The sequence below is a fragment of the Ambystoma mexicanum genome, chromosome 6p (assembly GCF_040938575.1).
Source record: "Ambystoma mexicanum isolate Mex_15411 chromosome 6p, UKY_AmexF1_1, whole genome shotgun sequence".
Lineage (NCBI taxonomy): Eukaryota > Metazoa > Chordata > Amphibia > Caudata > Ambystomatidae > Ambystoma > Ambystoma mexicanum.
In genome coordinates, this window is record NC_090935.1 from 582052744 (window position 1) to 582070649 (window position 17906).

Genomic DNA, 17906 nt, shown 5'->3' on the forward strand with positions numbered 1-17906 from the left:
AATACCAATAGGGTTCAACTGGATACATTTGTTTGTGTATTGTTTTAATTGTTTTAATTTTTGAATTTGGCGTTTGTCTCATTGCCACCCTATTCATCCGCTATTAATAATAAGACCATGTGCTATTGTGAGACACTGACTTCCAAATGTGAAGTATACTGGGATAAGGAATGAACGAGGATGGAATTGAATAAAATAACAAGCAAGAAAGGTCTCAGGGAGTTCAATCGCAGAAGACGCAAGTCCACCAGTGCAGCCCACAAAGTTCAAACTGGGCCTGTTGGAGCAGAAGCCGAGCAAATCCTAAAGAGGGAAGAGGCGAGCCGAGGGACGCATGTACATCGTTCAACTGGTCGGAAAGGAGCCATCACGCTGAGGTCAGAGAAGGACTGTGGTTCGAGCTGAGGGACACAAGTAACACGTCAACTGGTCGGAAAGGAGCCGACACGCTAGGTCAGAGAAGGACCATGGTTTTGGCGTGAGCCATAGTGTGTGGACTGGATGGTCCAGGAACAATGCCGTGACTGCCAGCATTAAGCAGCCATGGAGCCACACAAGGGAACAGAGAGGAGAAGCAAACAGCAAGAAGCAAGACCTGCAGCCCCGAGAAGAACCACTGAAGTATTCCTGAAAAGCAGGTAACGGGAAAGACAGAAAGAGTACAGGTGCGGACAGGATAAAGGAAAAGTATATCAAGAGTGCATCAGGAGTTATCGCCTTGGCGCAGTGGTCAATCTCATACCAATGCTGAAGCAGAGATTACGGAAGAGTGCATCAGGAGTTATCTCCCTCATCGCAGTGAACAAGTCAATACCACTGCTCCAGCAGAGGGCATCGGAAGTAATCTCCCATGTCGCAGTGGCTCAACCACTACCACTGCTCAAGTAGACTTGCAAAAGGTTTAAAATGATGTAGAGGAGCCTGGCTGGAAAGGATATCATCCAGATATAAAAGGGATATCAAATAAGCCAGTTAGTTTTTTCTAATTCCTGGACAGAGTTTATGGGAACTGATACAAGGTTTCTATAAAAGTGCTGAAGGATCACTGTGGAGAACTTTGATAAAAGAACCAGGGGCAGGGAGTCATTCCCCTGGTCCGGTTGTGAAGGGACTTTGAAAGAATTATTATCACGATGAAACTGAAGCAAGACACCAGGAGAAGGGAGTCATTTACTTTTGTTATGGACTTTTGGTTTAAGTGTTAGGGTTATATTGCTAGGTTTCTGACAGAACATATTATTTTTGGACGGACATTCTGACAGGCCCTTAATGTTTTCCGATGTTGAGGCAGGGTAAGCCCTTACAAGTAGGGAGAGATAGGTTTTTGTTTGATAAATAAAGGTTTGTAGCTCCAAACATGATCTCTCCTTGTCAGTCTCCTTCTTCTACACCCTCACAGTACCTGTAGCTTTAGGTAGATCTTTTTCTAAATATGTTGATGATGTAATTGAAAAATAAATTCTATTTAAAGCATTATTGGAGAACATGTAGACTCTGAAATCAAGCCATCAAACTAGCATTTAATACAACAAGTCCTTAAACTGTGACATAGACAAATAAATGGTAGAGTTCAATGCACATTTATTACACTCTCTGTGACTCACTTACAACACTCTTTATAGAAAATAAGAGGTTGTCACAAGCTCCAGCCATCTGGAATATTTTGTGGAACATGGGTAAACCTGTGTTCTCTAGTTCATGGCAACTGTTCGTTTGACTTCTCTGTTGGGAAATTGTAAGCAGTGGGAAGGTTAAGGATGGCAAGCACTTAACAACCTTGTCTACCTTGTCTCCCTTGTCACCCTGCAGCATCTCCATGTTTTTTTAAAATGCATCAATGCATAGTACACTTTTGTAGCTGTGGACTGATAGAGTTTGATTTACCTCTATTCCTGTACCTGGGATTTGACTAGTACTAAGGAATTTGTGTAACAGGGGAGGACCCTAGGGCAGGACAGCGAGGAGTGATTGGGTTAACAACAAGGATTGAAACTGACAGGATTTACAATTGGGGCTGAGAGAATCCCTGTGAAGACAGTTGCTATCTGGAGCCCCAAATCATTAGCTGGTAAGTGAAATAAGATTAAGAGGGTTCTTTCCATAATTAAAGAAGAAGGCAAAAGGAGGGGTTCAAAAATAAAAATAGACTGTATTTAGGAACATGAGATTAGCAAATATGAGACACAGAATCAACTAGGATAGGTCTGAGTAATCAATTAAATGTGTTTCTAAATATTTTCATCAAGCGTATTTGTGTTAGGGTTATTCAACATGTTGCATTATACAGTAAAGATAAATCACAAAAAATACCAAAGAGCAATACAGAACGATACAAGGATCGATGGTCGAATACAGATAGACTACCGCCCCCTCTTGGTGACTTATCAACATCCGAGGCACGACAGTAACTTTAACAAGAACAAGAGTCACACCAAAAACCAGCTTCTAATAGCAAGAAGAAAAGAAATGCGGAAACTAAAAAGAGCAAGATAATCACCCACAGAGGAAAACAAAACGGCCGCAAACACAGCAACAAAAAAATATAAAAACTGGTTAAAATCGTACAAACTTATTTTGTACCAAGACGATGCGGAAAAAATGCTAACAGCACTCGAGGGGAAACAATCACAAGCATTTTGGCAACTTATCGCCTCTTGTGGAAACGACACACAAGACACGCTCCGAAACAGCATAGGGGAGAATCACTGGATCCAACATTTTTCAGAACTATTCAAACCGCCAACAATTAAAACCATGAACATAACAATCTCTGCGAAGCATTGGGACATGAAGCAGGATGTAAGAGCAGTATGCAAAAAAATTGCCAAACTAAAAAACTCCAGAGCGCCCACCCGGATGGGATTTCCAATTTTGATCTAAAAACCAACCCTGAAGCATGGGCAAGCCTGAATGTGTACATTTTTAAGACCTGTGCCAGTTCTCAGTCGATTCCCAGTTCATGGAAAACAGCGAACGTGATCCCTATCCACAAAAAGGGCAACAAAGAGGACCCGCTTAATTATCGTCCAATTGCTCTCCTTGATACCATCGGGAAACTTTTTGGGTCTTTCTTACTGGATAAATTCAAAACTTGGACGGTTTCTTCTGAAGCACACAACCCCTTTTAAACTGGCTTTACCAAGAACGTAGGCACTTCGGCAAACCTACTGTTTCAGCACACTAAAAGCAAAAGTCATAGAAGGAAGCCCCAAGATACACTTGGCCTTCATTGACCATTCACAGGCTTTTGATAGTCAATCGGGAAAAACTGTGGGAAAAGCTAACAAACTGGCAATGCCCGGGCGAAAACCTTGTTCCCATCAAAGAGCTCTACAGTGGTACATCGATGAGAGTATGCCTTAGTGGGGAGGCGCACTTATCAGAAGAAATAGCAACATTCAAAGGAGTCGAGCAAGGCTGCCCTCTTGTGCCTGCGCTTCACAACGCATATATAGGAGACTACCAGCTACTGGAAAAAACGATCAGAGCTTTCCCCCCTAGTGTGGGAAAAGAAAAAAATCAGCAGAATGCTCTATCCAGACGGCATAATACTGATTGACCAAACAGCAATCCAACTACAACGTAAACTTGATGGTCTTCAAGCTTACCTAAAAAAAACGACCTAGAGATAAACTCTAGCAAAACCAACCTACTGACTCTAGAGAAAACCTCCAAACGGAAACTCCAAGAAAACTGGTACCTAGCCGTGTACCCTTGGAAAAAGTTAAAAGCTTTAGATACCTGGGAGTGACCATCAACACCAGCCAAAAAGAGAGCCAGATGCAAGAAACCCTATTTCATAAAACAAAAATCTTGACAACTCAAACAAGGGTAATGGATAAAAAATGTGGCCGCTTCTCGTTAAGAGCGGTTATGAACTTCTACAAAGCCAAGGCGGTACCAGCTATCGTCTGTGGTGCCGATGCTATGCCTGCAATACCACCAGACATCTGGTCCAAACTTGAAGGCTACTACTGGAGGAAAGAATTAAACCTTCCTGCCTCAACACCGATAGCTTCAATTCGTAGAGAACTTAGCCTGACATCACTAAAAGCCACAGTTGATCTCAACAGCCTGATGCTTTTCATAAAGATCTGCTATCAAAACAAAAAATACACGAAATCATCCTAGATGAACTGAATCGAGGGATCTATAAAATGCTGTCCACATGGGGAACCAACAACCGCATGCTTCTAGAAGAAATAGGTAGTTCTTTCACAGAACTCAAGACTAATCCAACAAAAGCAGCTAAAAGACTGAAAGAAACCGATGGGATTAAAACACTCGAGCTAGCAGCAAAAAACAAGCTAACAGCGCACCTGCCGCCTAACACTCAAAGAATAAACGAACCCATGGATTATTTGATCAAGTTTCCAAACAAAAAACTCAGATCAACCTTCATGAGGGCATGTTTGAACTTGTTAAAAACCAACGAGGTCCTGAACATCAGAGGCAAGTCTAGTCAAAATTCCTGCTGCTTTTGCGACCAAAGCAATACAGTCGAAACAATCAGACACTTGCTTCTCACTTGCTTGGGCCAGACAGCAAAAAGAAGAGTCTACATGGGCCACCTGTTTAAAGACAGAATCTGCCTATACTGGTGGCCAAAACTGATGTCTGTTATAAGAATGAAGTCAGGCGTTGCAGTAGGGCAATTCTTCCAGAACCTGGACCTAGACACACCCCCGCCTGAGGCAAATTGACGAACAAAGATCAAATGAAAACAAGGACTGTAACAGTGTAGGAATGTCAAGAAGACACATCCAAGAGCCTCCAATGACTCTATTTCTCACTTGTAAAAACTGCTTAAATACAGTTAAACCAAGTATAATCAAAATAAAACAAATAAAAAAATATACAGTAAAATAGCTTTGGATATAATGTTTGTGAACTATTAACATGAACATAATTAAATGTGTCTTATGATATAATGCTTTTGTTTTAAGAGTAATAACGCATAATATAATTGAATACAATTTATTTAATAATGCACAAATGTTCTTAATTTGGGAAGCACAGATGCACTAGGAAATATTTAACATCGACACACTTATGCAAAACAATGGAATAGATGGATGGGGTATGTGGTAGGTAATCGTGTGCTTTGTTTAAACATATGTATTTCACTTATGAATTCAGTCTGTATATTTTGTAAAGGTTTCTTTTTCTGTAATTTCTACTGAAAGCTTGTACATGTTTTGAAATTACATAATAGTTTCTAGTAAACCGTATGTACAACCCGCAATCATCATCCAAAGTTTCTTAGAACATTTAAAGACATGGATTCTGCATCTATCATAGAAAATATTTTTATTTATTAATGGTTGGTTTTGTACATCCGAGAACAAAGCTATCAACTGTGATATAAAAACCTGTGTATTATTTTGGACCAAAATACTTTGTATATCTCAATGTAGATTGATCTTGAGTATGGGTGAAGTGATTACATGTTTTTTTTTCCTGACTTGCGATTGCAGAATGTTGATCAGCAAGGCTCTGAAGCATGAAGATGAGGATTCTGAACATGACGGGTAAGGATGTATGACACGATTTACATCGTTCTGAAGTTATGATGATGGTATATCTGCATGAAAATGTCAGTAGAGCTTATATTTTCAACTGCAAAACATTGGTTGTCATTGACAATGTGGCTAGTCACAGCAGAAAAAAGATAGAGCTGGCAAGTTTTTTAGGTGGTGGGCAGGGTTCAAAATTGAGGGGAGCTGGGAGTTATTTATCTCCTGCTTGTGGCCTAGAAGCACCTGGTTGGTTTGACACCAACGGCAACCAGGAGCTACCTTTGGTTTCCCAGGCCAACTCATGCTGAATAAACCTATTTATGTGTGACACTAACTATATGTATTTGGGGCACTCTATAAATAAGCATTAGGAAACATCTATCTGACACTCAAAGCACTCACAGCATAAGGGCATACGGGCATATAAGGATTCATAAATAATAGACAAAATGTTAGGTTTACACCTTATGGAGAAGTTAGATTTTCGGAACGCTCTGTACTAGCTCCTTGTTCACCAGTGGTAGACCCTGCTCAGTGGTTAATGCGGAATGCGCAGGAACTGCTTTTAGCTCCTGCTTATCCAACCTTAATTCTGATCCCTGTGTATGTGTGACATTTCCATGTTTGTAGTTTAGTTGTGTATGGCACTTTAGAGTCATTCAAGTGCACCAATTACCCCTACACGCAAAGAGAGGACCCTGTGAGAAACCTCACAGTGTCTCCCTGACTAGTCCCCGGGGATCTATTATCCAGGTGCCCAGGACACGGCCATCGCTATTGGATCCAGTTTCTGGGGGTGGACTAGTGAAGGAGGATCACCTGGAGTGGGGACCTCAGGGAGTGGAAGTGGGACACCGATGGGTGAAACATGGTATCCCCCTTCTTATAACGCCTTTTTTCCAACCTACCCCATAGGATACTCAAACACTCAATTCCCCCCCCCCCTTTTTCAACCACTTTCGCATATCATGAAAGACGACGGACAAACACCAGAGCCATTTCCCTTATGTGTCCCAACACAAGGGTCAGGCAAAGCCAGGCAATTGACCTGAATCACACACACACCTGACGGCCCTTTCCCTTCCCCTCAGGGATAAAAGGTGGAGCACGAGAGCACCACATGAGCAAGGCAGACCGCACAATGAGACAGCTATCCAGGTACAGCACTTAAAGAGGAGGAGAAAAACGGTGCGAACCGAGAGGGTGACAAAGAGCGAAACGACTTTGCCCTTTTTTTCTTTTTTTAATTTTATTCATTTTGTTTTTGATGCGTACGCATCTTTACAAAATTGTAACAAAAATCATCTTCAAACGTTACATCATTTTACAAAAAATTGAAAACTCAATTATATACAATTCTCAAAAATACAAAAAGAACGAAAATTACATACAAAGAATACATAGCTTACAAGATATTTACAAAATCAAAACATTCAGGAAAAAAAGACATAAAAAATAATTTTCGTTGTGAGACCTGAAAGAATTATTACAACAAAATAGCAGAGTTGATAATTTTCAACAAACGTACAGTCACAAGTATTAGGGAGTTGCTAGTGCCCCACATACATCTAGCACATATGAGTTCACGTCCATATTCAGTGTGTGTAAAACAAAAAGAGTTGATAGTTTTTTGTCTATCTTCTTCAAAGAAGGGACATACAAGAAAGAGATGTTTTAACGTTTCTATGCATTCCAAATTCATACAAAATCTGCATGTAATGCTTTGAGATATATTGGTGTAGTTTGACCAATACATGATTCTCGCTTTTGTGTGGAATAAATCTAAACGGAAACGCATGTATAAGGTACGGATTTCAGCACAGGGACAAAGAATCAGATATTGCAGACAGGGGGCCTCATTACGACCCAGGTGGAAAACCATGGTGCTAATAGCACCATGGTCCATGCTGGTAACTTGCCGACTCCGCCATGGAGAAAGGAGGAATTACCACCCCATTACAAGGTTGGCGGGGCGGTAATTCCCCTTCCTCCATGGCCCTTCCCCATCCCCTTTTTTGCCCCATAGGGCTCAATGGGAATGGGGAAGGCGCTAAGTACGGTACCGCAAATTGCGGTACCGTACTTAGCACCAAGGTCCCTTTGCGGGTCCCTACTTTAATGTCGGGTCCCGCAAAGGGACCTCGTAATCAGGCGCTAATGGGTTAATGACGCCGCAGCCTTTTACGGCGCCTTTAACCCATTAGCGCCAGGGTCGTAATGAAGCCCAGGGTGTTTGCTTATGTCTAAACAACGCATATTCTGTAAAAGAAGAATACAAAGTGATTTGATCAGATGTTACACAGATGTTACAGCCCAATCATTCACAAACAAACGTTTATGTGCCAATCTTAGTATAACTTGCAATTCTTCTGGAGGAATGTTAATACCAGATAGAATTGTAAGTATGCCCTTTTTTAGGTTTGCTATAGACACTGGATGGGATTCAATCAACATATGTGAAAAATCCTCGTAAAGAGAGTTTACTTGAGGAAAACTCATCTTTATGTATGTGTTGAGAATGCGCCAATTATGGCGCGAAGCAAGTGAGTTTAGACCCAATTCATGACAGAGTATTACATTGGGTAAGTAATTAGGTAAGCCCAATGTGGATTTCCAAAGCTTTGCTTGCAGTTTATTGAGAAAGATAGTAAGATCTGGGAGTCAAAGGTCGAGTCAGTATAGAATAATTGCTTCAACGTCTTTGAATAAAACTCAAACAATGGCATCAATGAGAATTTACAGTATTTATGATAGATTATTTTCATTTGACCTTGTAAAGGGAGTGCTTTCTCAGCTAAGGCTTTTTGCCAGAAAGAAGATGAAGAGTTGTTTGCCAAATTATAACCTAAATATGTTGTCTGTTTGACAAGATGAAGATTTTGTGATTCAATATGCCAACCGAATTTGCATAGTTTTTTCTTTGAGGATAAAATTAGAATACTGTATTTGAGTGAATTAACAGAAAGATTATTTGCTTTGCAGAAGTAGTGAATTTACTCTGGAGACCAGAGTGCGTGCTGTCAAATAAAAGAACATCATCAGCATAAGCCAACCATGACAGGTGTAACTTGCCAAGGCGTACTGGAAAGGATTTGGTAGAATCCCAAATTCCCTCAATGTCGGATAGATATAAATTAAAAAGTACCGCAGCAAGTGTACAACCCTGTTTAACACCAATTGCTGTAAGAATTGGCTGCGTCAGATGGCCTGCATTAGAGAAGCGTACTCTAAAAGAAGTATTGTAATGAAGTAGTGCAATAAGAGCAACTAGAGAAGGAGGGAATTTATATTCTAGCATTTTTTGCCATAGTCTTCCACGAATTACGCAGTCGAAGGCGGAAGACAGATCTGAAGAGGCTATGAAAATAGGCCCATGCATGGAGCAATGTGTAGCAGCTGTTAGATAAGCGAGAATGGTTGCATTGAGTTGAGTCCCCATATTTTTCCTAAAACCAGTCTGAGCTTTAAGTATGCAATTTTCCGCAATATGAGTTTCAACCTCTTTTAATAATAATAGCGCAAAGATTTTAGCAGCAACATCAATGAGAGCGATTGGCCTGAAATTTAGACGATCATTCAATGACCCCTTTTTGTGAAGGGGTATTATGATCGATTATACCCAGGATTGTGGGAGACATTTGTTTCTAAAGATTGATTGAAAAATCTTTAAGAACACAGTGGCCCAAAACAAGGGATCATCTTTGATGAAGCTGGTGGAAGGCCATCGGGGCCTGCGCATTTAGAGATTTTTAGTTTTGAGATTGAAAACAAAATGTCTTCAAGAGACCATGGCATTTAGCAGGTATGTGTGCAATTAAGTTTGTATTGTCATAATGTTTAAATCCCGAAGGAAGTAAATATTTCTGTTCAAAAAAAGCAAACCAGGACATACCATCTATGGCAGATTCCAACGGGGTCTGTGAAGTTTTATTATCTGATCGTAAGATCTTCCAAATGTCGCGAATGTTATGATTGCAAATAAGTTGTACCATATTCTGATTTCCTATAAGATGACAGGATAAACGGGCAGCTTTTACTCTATTTTTGTGGGTTCTTTGCAGAGTATTTTTTGCTGCGTAATATGCTCGATTATCCATGGCAGAGAACCTTTTTTTCAAGTTTCTTTGCTCGAGTTTTTTAAAATTTTTAGTTGAGCAAGAGTATTTGATAAAATACGAGAAGTATTTGCTTTTCTGAGTGACTTATGTGTGGAGTCAGCTATAGCAAGAAGGTGTGATTGGATCATTTGAAGATTCCAAGAGAGAATCATCTGAGATGCTTTCTCATCAATATTTGAGTCAGGCCATAGGTTGCGATTAACTAAAAATGTTAGTCGACGACACGTTGAGATGTTCCAATGGATGGAAAGTAGCGGTCTGTCAATTTGAACTACAGTCAACGAGTGTAGCACAGAAAAAGAATCTGTCACCACCATCATAGTGCTAGAAAGAATGGAATGATCTCCATACGGCAGAAAGAAGGAAGTGATAGGTGATAATATGCCTAATAGGTATTTAGAGGCCACTATGAAATCAATGGTGGAACTTAGATTTCCCCTTTTCCATGTGAAAAAGCAATTAGGAAGATTTGGGTTGATCACATAGAGATCCCAGCAAAGAAGAAAATTAGCCCACCTTACATCATTTGCACATGCGTACTTGAAGTGCTTGGTGGATTCATTAGATAGAGGTGAGTTAGCAGTCGCATAAAGAAAAGCGTTAAAATCACTGCATATCATTATCTCTGCTGCAGGTTGTTTGTTTATTATGTCAGTTAAGGTATCATTTAAGATGTTAATTGCTTCTTCAATATGTAAGGCAGATGGATTCCAATAAAATGATATAAGCACAACATTTTTGAGACCTGAAATATTAATATTCAAGTCAATTAACAGAAACAATTGTGTAGAAAGGCTATAATTTATAGAGAAACAAAGGTGATTGTTAAGTAGAATTGTAATGCCTCCAACTGGACGACCCAAGGTCGGTTGAATGGCCAAGTTATGAACGGCTGTGAAGCCATCAAGTTGGAACTCATTGGAACACATGGTTTCTTGCAAGAATAGAATGGAAGGTAGATTTTCAGTATCACTATTAGCAAACCATGTTGACATATTTTTAAATCCACAACAGTTCCATGATTGAATAATTCGTTTTTTACATTATAAATTCGTAGGTGTAGAGAGGTGTGCAATAGTGTTCTGAGGAGGAGTTTTTAACTTGGGTAAGATCCCCAAGAGGCCATTTAATGCAGTTGAGAGAAGCTAATTGTGTTAGAATTTTGGAATTCTCTGATTGATTAGACGTAGCCAAAGTACTTCCATTTATGTCTTTAGACAACACTGGGGGTTTAAATTCAAAAAAAGCCATCGCCTTTTCAAAGGAGGAGAAGGCCTGCAACTCAAGTTCCGAGGAAAACCAAATCTGATTTGTGCTACCATATTAATTTTGATATGATTGGTGAGAGGACTTTGCATAGCATTCAATTGTTATTGATAAAGGGTAACTTTATCCATTCAACATCTTGTGAAGTCAGATTGCGGAGAGAAGGAATTTTGTATAGTGCATTCATCAGGAATGTGCGATTAATGGGTGCCATTCCATTAATTTGGGGATTACTAGACCACCCAATTATAGTTTGTGTTTCACCCGGAATATCATGAAAGGATTCGAGAATCCTATTATTTACAACCAAGGGGAGAGAAGACGGAAGTAGGGGTGCATTCTTCACAGGATGACCAATCAACTCCTCTGGGGATAATGTTGCTTTTACGTTAAAAGAAGGAAGGGGTGGCACAGGCTTCATAACTTGAACAATCTGCTCTTCTGGTTGCAATGTAGAGAGAGACTTAGAGGGTGAGTTTATACAAGGCGCAAGTGACTGAGGTAAGTTGTTCTGTGAATGGAGTAAATCTGGTTCCACGATGAGCTGACTAGAAGAGGAATGATGGATCATTGCATGTGCCACCACAGGAGCAGAGGATAACGATTCTATGGAACTTCTGTCCAGAGTAATTTTATCTCCAGAGCAAGATGTTTTTTTATTTTCTATAGAGGGAAAAAAAGTGCTCATGTTTGCTTGTATCATAGGAACAGAGGAGTCGGAGCCATCACATCGAGAAGGTGTTATAGGTGCACTTTTCTCTTTCATTATACACTCTGCAATTGGTTTCAGGTCAGAAGTAATTGTACCTTTCTTCGCCCCCTTTTTCACTTTGTGTGAAGTTTTGAATTGAAGTGGCATTTTACTTTCTTCATTTAATTGGCTCAGGTTAAGTTGTAGATCTTCGTTCCCTGCAGAGGAAGCGTTCAGTGCAACATCTTCAACACATAGATTATTAGCTGAATTCTGTAAGGAGGAGCCTGCATCGAGTGTATTAGACAGGCTATTTTTATTCAATTTTGCTTTATTTCTTCTTGTTATTGCTCTCTGATATGCTTTCTTCATTCTACGAGATGGATGGTAGACCTTTTTGGACTCATCTATAGAATCTGACTTCTCACTGGCTTCGACCTCATCCAAGATGTTAGTAATGGCTGAGGGGCTATCGAGAGAAGTGCGTATTAGGTGTCTCCATGTCATTCTGAAAAAATTCTGAAGGATGGAGAATTCTCTCATGTTGTGATTTTGCTACTTCAACCTGGTCTACGGCAGGAGGAGAAGCAGTTATAGCCTCGAGAGCAAGAGGTTTCGCCACTGCGTTCGCAAATGAGGTAGGAGTTCCATTTAACAGTAAAGTGGATTCACCAGTTTGAGTGCTTTGTGAAGTCAAAGCATGCAAGGGCAGCATCGAAGGCAGGCTCCTTCTTACAATCTCAGCAATGCGTTCAGGACATGTTATATGAAAGGTGTGACATGCCTCTTGGGCTAATATGAACCCTTCTATTTTGGACAGTGTCGAGGAATTAATTGATATTAATTCCTTCATGTCTTTCAAGAGGAGATGTGTAAGTTCATGCCCTTTGTCCAGGAGGTTTAAGATACGTGTTAACACTGGAAAAGAGTGTAGTTCATGTTCTAATACGTGTGAGGAGTGCTCCTCAAGCGGTATCGAAGACACCTGAGAATGGGGAGAAATCAGAGCAGATGTGGCCTCCTGAGACATTTGTTTAGATGGGAATTCCTGGAAAAATAGATCTTCCATTTGTAATTTCTTTTGAGGGAAGAATTCCATTGTAGGAGAGCTCCCAGCTTTGCTTGGGGCAAAGAAGGAATTAGTAGATTTGGGACAATTTAGAGGTTTCGTGAACAGAGATGTTGAGGGCAGAGGAGTGGGGTGAAAATGTACCTGTTCACGAACTCCACATGACGAGGCAGCAAGGGTCGAAGGACCTAATGAAAGGCTTATATGCCTTTCTAAGGCCGCAATTATGCCTGGTGCAAGCATAGAGGTATCTGAGGGCGGGATGAAAGGATTATCAATGTTATCGGTCCCAAAGGAGGAGGAGAAATTGGCTGCCCCTTTAATGTTGTCATTTAAGTTAAAGGCAGAATCATTGGCAGCCTTTAAGGCAAAGGGTGCGTTTAACTGTGCTGGCATCGTTCCTTCTGGCATCTGGCATCGTTCCTTCTGACAGCTTTGTGTTGATGGGATATACAGATGGAGGAGAGTGAGGGGGTTTCTCCTCTAGACTTATAGGAGAGTCAATCTGTGCAGAAATAGAGAGGAGGGATTTCTGGCCTAGAACTAGCGAGTGCGTGGATTCCATTTTTGGTCTAGACATTTTTTTGGAAGATAGTATTTTGGAGGAGTCACGCAAATGCTTTCCGTTCCTTAATGTATTTATATAGGTTGAGTGACAACCAAGATCAGAAGAATATGCAATCAAGAATCGAGTCTCGGGAAAAAGTTATGCGAGGACCTGAGAGAGGGTCAGGTGATATAGAAGCCTATAATTTCCAAACCAATGCAGACGGGTCACCTAAACACAAAGCAGCAATCAAGCCCCATAAGGAAAACAACTTATGCCATACTTCAAGCTGATAGCTTAATGCCCAGCCCTGCGCCACACACCGCGAACATCAAACAGTACTTTGCGGTGCTTCGCGGTGTGCAGCGCGGGTGCGCTAGGCTGGGAGAGCTTTGTAGGAGGAGGAAGGGCATCACAAAGGAGAGGGGTGGAGCCACAATCCCCGGAAATACCTTGTTCTTTCCAGATACGGGTCAGCAAGTGAGGAGTCACAGTGAAAGACGTCCTCCTAGACCGCGAGGCGCCAAAGATACTGCAGCCGCCGTAATCCGCAGACAAGAAGTGAAACAGGCGGCAGGTGGCCACAACGTTCTTCAAGGGGAGGGCGAGCAAACAGTACTTTGCAGTGCTTCGCGGTGCGCAGCGCGGGTGCGCTAGGATGGGAGAGCTTTGTAGGAGGAGCAAGGGCGTCACAAAGGAGAGGGGTGGAGCCACAATCCCCAGAAATACCTTGTTCTTTCCAGATACGGGTCAGCAAGTGAGGAGTCACAGTGAAAGACGTCCTCCTAGTCCGCGAGGCGCCAAAGATACTGCAGCCGCTGTAATCCGTAGACAAGAAGTGAAACAGGCGGCAGGCGGCCACAACGTTCTTCAAGGGGGGGGCGAGCAAACAGCAAACAGTACTTTGCAGTGCTTCGCGGTGTGCAGCGCGGGTGCGCTAGGCTGGGAGAGCTTTGTAGGAGGAGGAAGGGCGTCACAAAGGAGAGGGGTGGGGCCACAATCCCCGGAAATACCTTGTTCTTTCCAGATACGGGTCAGGCAAGTGAGGAGTCACAGTGAAAGACGTCCTCCTAGTCTGCAAGGCTCCAGAGATACTGCAGTCACCGTAATCCGTAGACAAGAAGTGAAACAGGCAGGAGGCGGCCACAACGTTCTTCAAGGGGGGGCGAGCAAACAGCAAACAGTACTTTGTTGCGCTCCCGTCCTAAGGCCTGTGAGACCTCCGTGGAATGAATTGTAAGACCGCAAACAATAGCCCAAGTGTGTTTCAGCAGATGTCCGCAGTACTCGGAGCGTGCCTATGCTGATAAGCAGGACAGAGGGAGATGCCTGCTACCGTGGTACTGGCCTTGACTCCAGATATGAAGAAATCCAAGCGGCTCATCACAGCTGGTGAGTCGAGGGGAGGACCGATAAAGAAACCGAACTGTGTCAAACAAATGTAGCAAACGGCTGATTGCAGAATGTACAACGAACTGTGGATGTAAATGGTGAAAGCCATTTGCAGATGAGCCAGGCACCACGTGGGTAATCACTCGAGAAACTCTGGGAGATTAACAGATTGTTGCAACTACTATTACTAGAAAGCCTTGGGAAAGGAGAGAATTGGGTCAAAGTGGTCATACAGGGGTCTAGTAAAATCCTTTGTACAGTCGAAAGTCTTTGACCGACAGATGATCGTGAATAGGGAAGTGAATCCCACATAGTAAGAGTAAAAGGAACTGTGTGATTGGCAAGAGTGATCCCGAAGGAGGGATGCTGATAACAAGGGGCAAAGTCTAAAGTCCCAAAGAAACAGTGTGTTGACTAGAGTGAACCCGGCAGAGGTTTGTCCACATTGAACTGTTTTAAAAGACATTAAGATTCGTGAATACCACAGAGGGAGATGCAAGGGTGAAAAAGCATAACCCAACGTGCAAGCAGAAAACAACTTTTTGTTGTTATTTTGAACGCATCAAGCCCTCAAAGGCAAGAGACTTTTTATAGAGAAAGAGACTTAGCCATCGAAGATCCTGATAGCTGAAACCGGAACTGTCGTCTCGTGCTGGGAAAGCTCAAGTGTGTGCTGTGCTCCAGAGTCCCGCATTGTCCTGTGCTCAAAACGTGGGGAAGTGAGACCACGACTACCGCATCCTGACATATTGTTTGTGAACACTTCTTTATTTCCTATGAGCCCTATCCCACACTCTTTTGTATTTCAGTGTAAGGATTGGCAATAGGTTTTTCTTAGCATAAGCCCTTTTTGTTTGACAAGACGCCACATGGACTGCCTTATTTTGATTGGATGGTTGTAGCTTGCTCCCCTCTTAGATTTAGGTTTAGATTAAGCGTTTTTCCACCCTACCTATACAGTTTAATAAACATCTGTGAACTGTGATAACTTGTGTCTTTCTATTCTTGATACCATGCCTTCCGTACAACCTGCAAACAATCCTTCTCTTGTCATGCACCCACCCTCTGGAACTCAATCCCGGTGTCGGCTCGGAATACCCCCACAATTCTCCAATTTCGCAAATCTCTCAACAAAGCTCTTTCAACAACACCCGATCACGGACTATTTCCAATGGATGCACATACCAACAAACAGACTTCACAGTACTGCGCTACTGTTAAAAGATGCCAGCCCAAATGCCAGCTACCCACACTCTGCTGCTCTTGAGCTAAGTCCTCTTTTTAAACAATAAAAATAAATAAATGAATGAGTGACCAAGAAATGCACCTTCTGTGTTCAGGGCTTGGTTCCCCCTTCTTTTCTCTCTTTACACTGCTCCCCTCTCGGCACTCATCAGCTCTTTTAATCTTTCTTGTCATTTTTATGTGGATGACACCCACATCTCCTGTCAGAGATGCTCAGGTCCTAGGCGCAGGAGCGACGCAGTACCAACCACCCCCTCAATGGTTTCAGTGCCTGCAAGACAGAGCTTTACACAGGCCTCCTAAACCAGAGCGGGGAAGGAGGGTTAGGGTCTCGATGGTTGGATAGGTAAAGGGATTTTAGGAATACCGGATTGAGGGTTGGGAAGAAGTTATGGATAGGACTGGGAATTTTAGGGTAAACGATGCCTGCACACTTTCCTCAAACTGGCTGATGGAGCTGCCGTAACACCTCTACATGTAAAGGTGCTGCCACCCTCACCAGACCCCTTGAACCAACCTGAAGGTGCTCTTTTGAGCCTTACAACAACATACCAAGGTAGCAACAAACAATTGTTGACATTAGCCCATTTACATTTTCATGAACAGAGTCTCATGCACAGTCTCATGCACTAGCACACTTAGCTTTGCTTTAGTCTTTAAAGTCCTGTCCTGCAAGACTGTCAAGTCCTGTGCCACGTCCTTGCAGTCCGAGATTCAGGTTCGAATCGGGTTCAAACTAAAAGAAAACAAAGGACAAGCATTAGCGTTTGTCATACGTTCTGCTGGTCTCACACTCTCTTGCAAACTCTCTCAACACGCGTTCAGCTTTGAAAATAAACAATCCAGGAATCTTTAGGGTGCGCTGCCGCACGTGGCTTATCAAGCCCCGATGTTACTTTTGCCCACAAAGACGGTCTTCCCTCAGACCGGGTGTCAGAACGCGGTCTTTCCTCAGACCGGGTGTCAGAACGCGGTCTTTCCTCAGACCGGGTCCCCAAGCTAGTGCTTCATCTCACGCGCCCTTCCGGCGCTTTTCCCAAGAGATGAATGCACTCGAAAACATGCACACTTCCTTCAGTTAGCAAACACGACTTTCCCGTGAATCCGCCCACTTAGCTTTTGCGTGATGCGCAGGGGCTCTAGAAGGGGTCGGGATATGCCCCCTGCGCTTCCCCTAGGATCCCTGACTCTCCCTGGGGTGAGCGGCACTTATCTTGTGTCTGCGAGGGGCCGGATCGTGGTTCCTGTGGCTCTTGGCCCCTCGCGTATGGATTCCGGGGAGCTGCTGGGCTCACGTCCTCTCTCCTCGGCGTCTCGAGCACAAGCCCCGTGCCTTGGAGCTTGCGCATTCGCATTCGTCGCGTGCCACAACCAGCGCGGCTTCCCATTGGCTCGCGGGCCCGCGAAGCCTGCTGGGAATTGTAGTTCCGGCGGGCTGAACGCTGGATCTGTCTGCAGAAAGGGCACAACAGCCCTTTAAAGTACGGAAACCCTTTGGATCCGGGTTTCTTCATGGTCCCTGGCCCCACAGTCCCAATAGTACTGGGCCCAAGGCCAGTCTTACCCCTGACAGCACTCCCCCTCCCACAGAAGGCAGGTCCCCCAGGTTTTTCAGGGCAGTTTTTGTGAAAGGTGCGCAGCAATCGCGGGGCATGTACATGGTGTGAGGGTTCCCAGGAGCGGTCTTCAGGCCCGTATCCCACCCAGTCGATTAAATAATAGACTTGGCCATTCTTTTTTTTAGAGTTCAGAATTGCTCGGACTTCATATTCCGGCTCCCCCTGTACAAGTACCGGGGGTGTTTTTTGAGTGCGTACCCCAGGCGGGGCTGGTTTCAACAGTGACCTATGGAAAGTCGGGTGGATTTTCATCTGAGAGGGCAGGGCCAGTCGTACCGCTACTGGGTTGATTACTTTCTCAATGCTAAATGGGCCTAGATAGCGAGGTTGTAACTTTTTTGGTCCCTCTAATCGTAAATTACGAGTGGACAACCATACCAAATTGTTTTTATGGTATACAGGGCTAGCACGTCGATATTTATCGGCATAGGTTTTGTACC

The 17906-nt window shown here is 43.0% G+C and overlaps 1 protein-coding gene across 5 annotated transcripts in view; it reads left to right on the forward strand.

The window, feature by feature from the left end:
- HOMER1 (homer scaffold protein 1) overlaps positions 1-17906 on the forward strand; it is a 1117839-nt gene that overhangs the window by 720620 nt on the left and 379313 nt on the right. For all 5 annotated transcript variants that reach the window (XM_069627415.1, XM_069627411.1, XM_069627413.1 and 2 more), the window contains one exon: positions 5478-5531. In XM_069627415.1, the coding sequence (XP_069483516.1) occupies positions 5478-5531 (54 nt within the window). The remainder of the gene's footprint in view (positions 1-5477; positions 5532-17906) is intronic.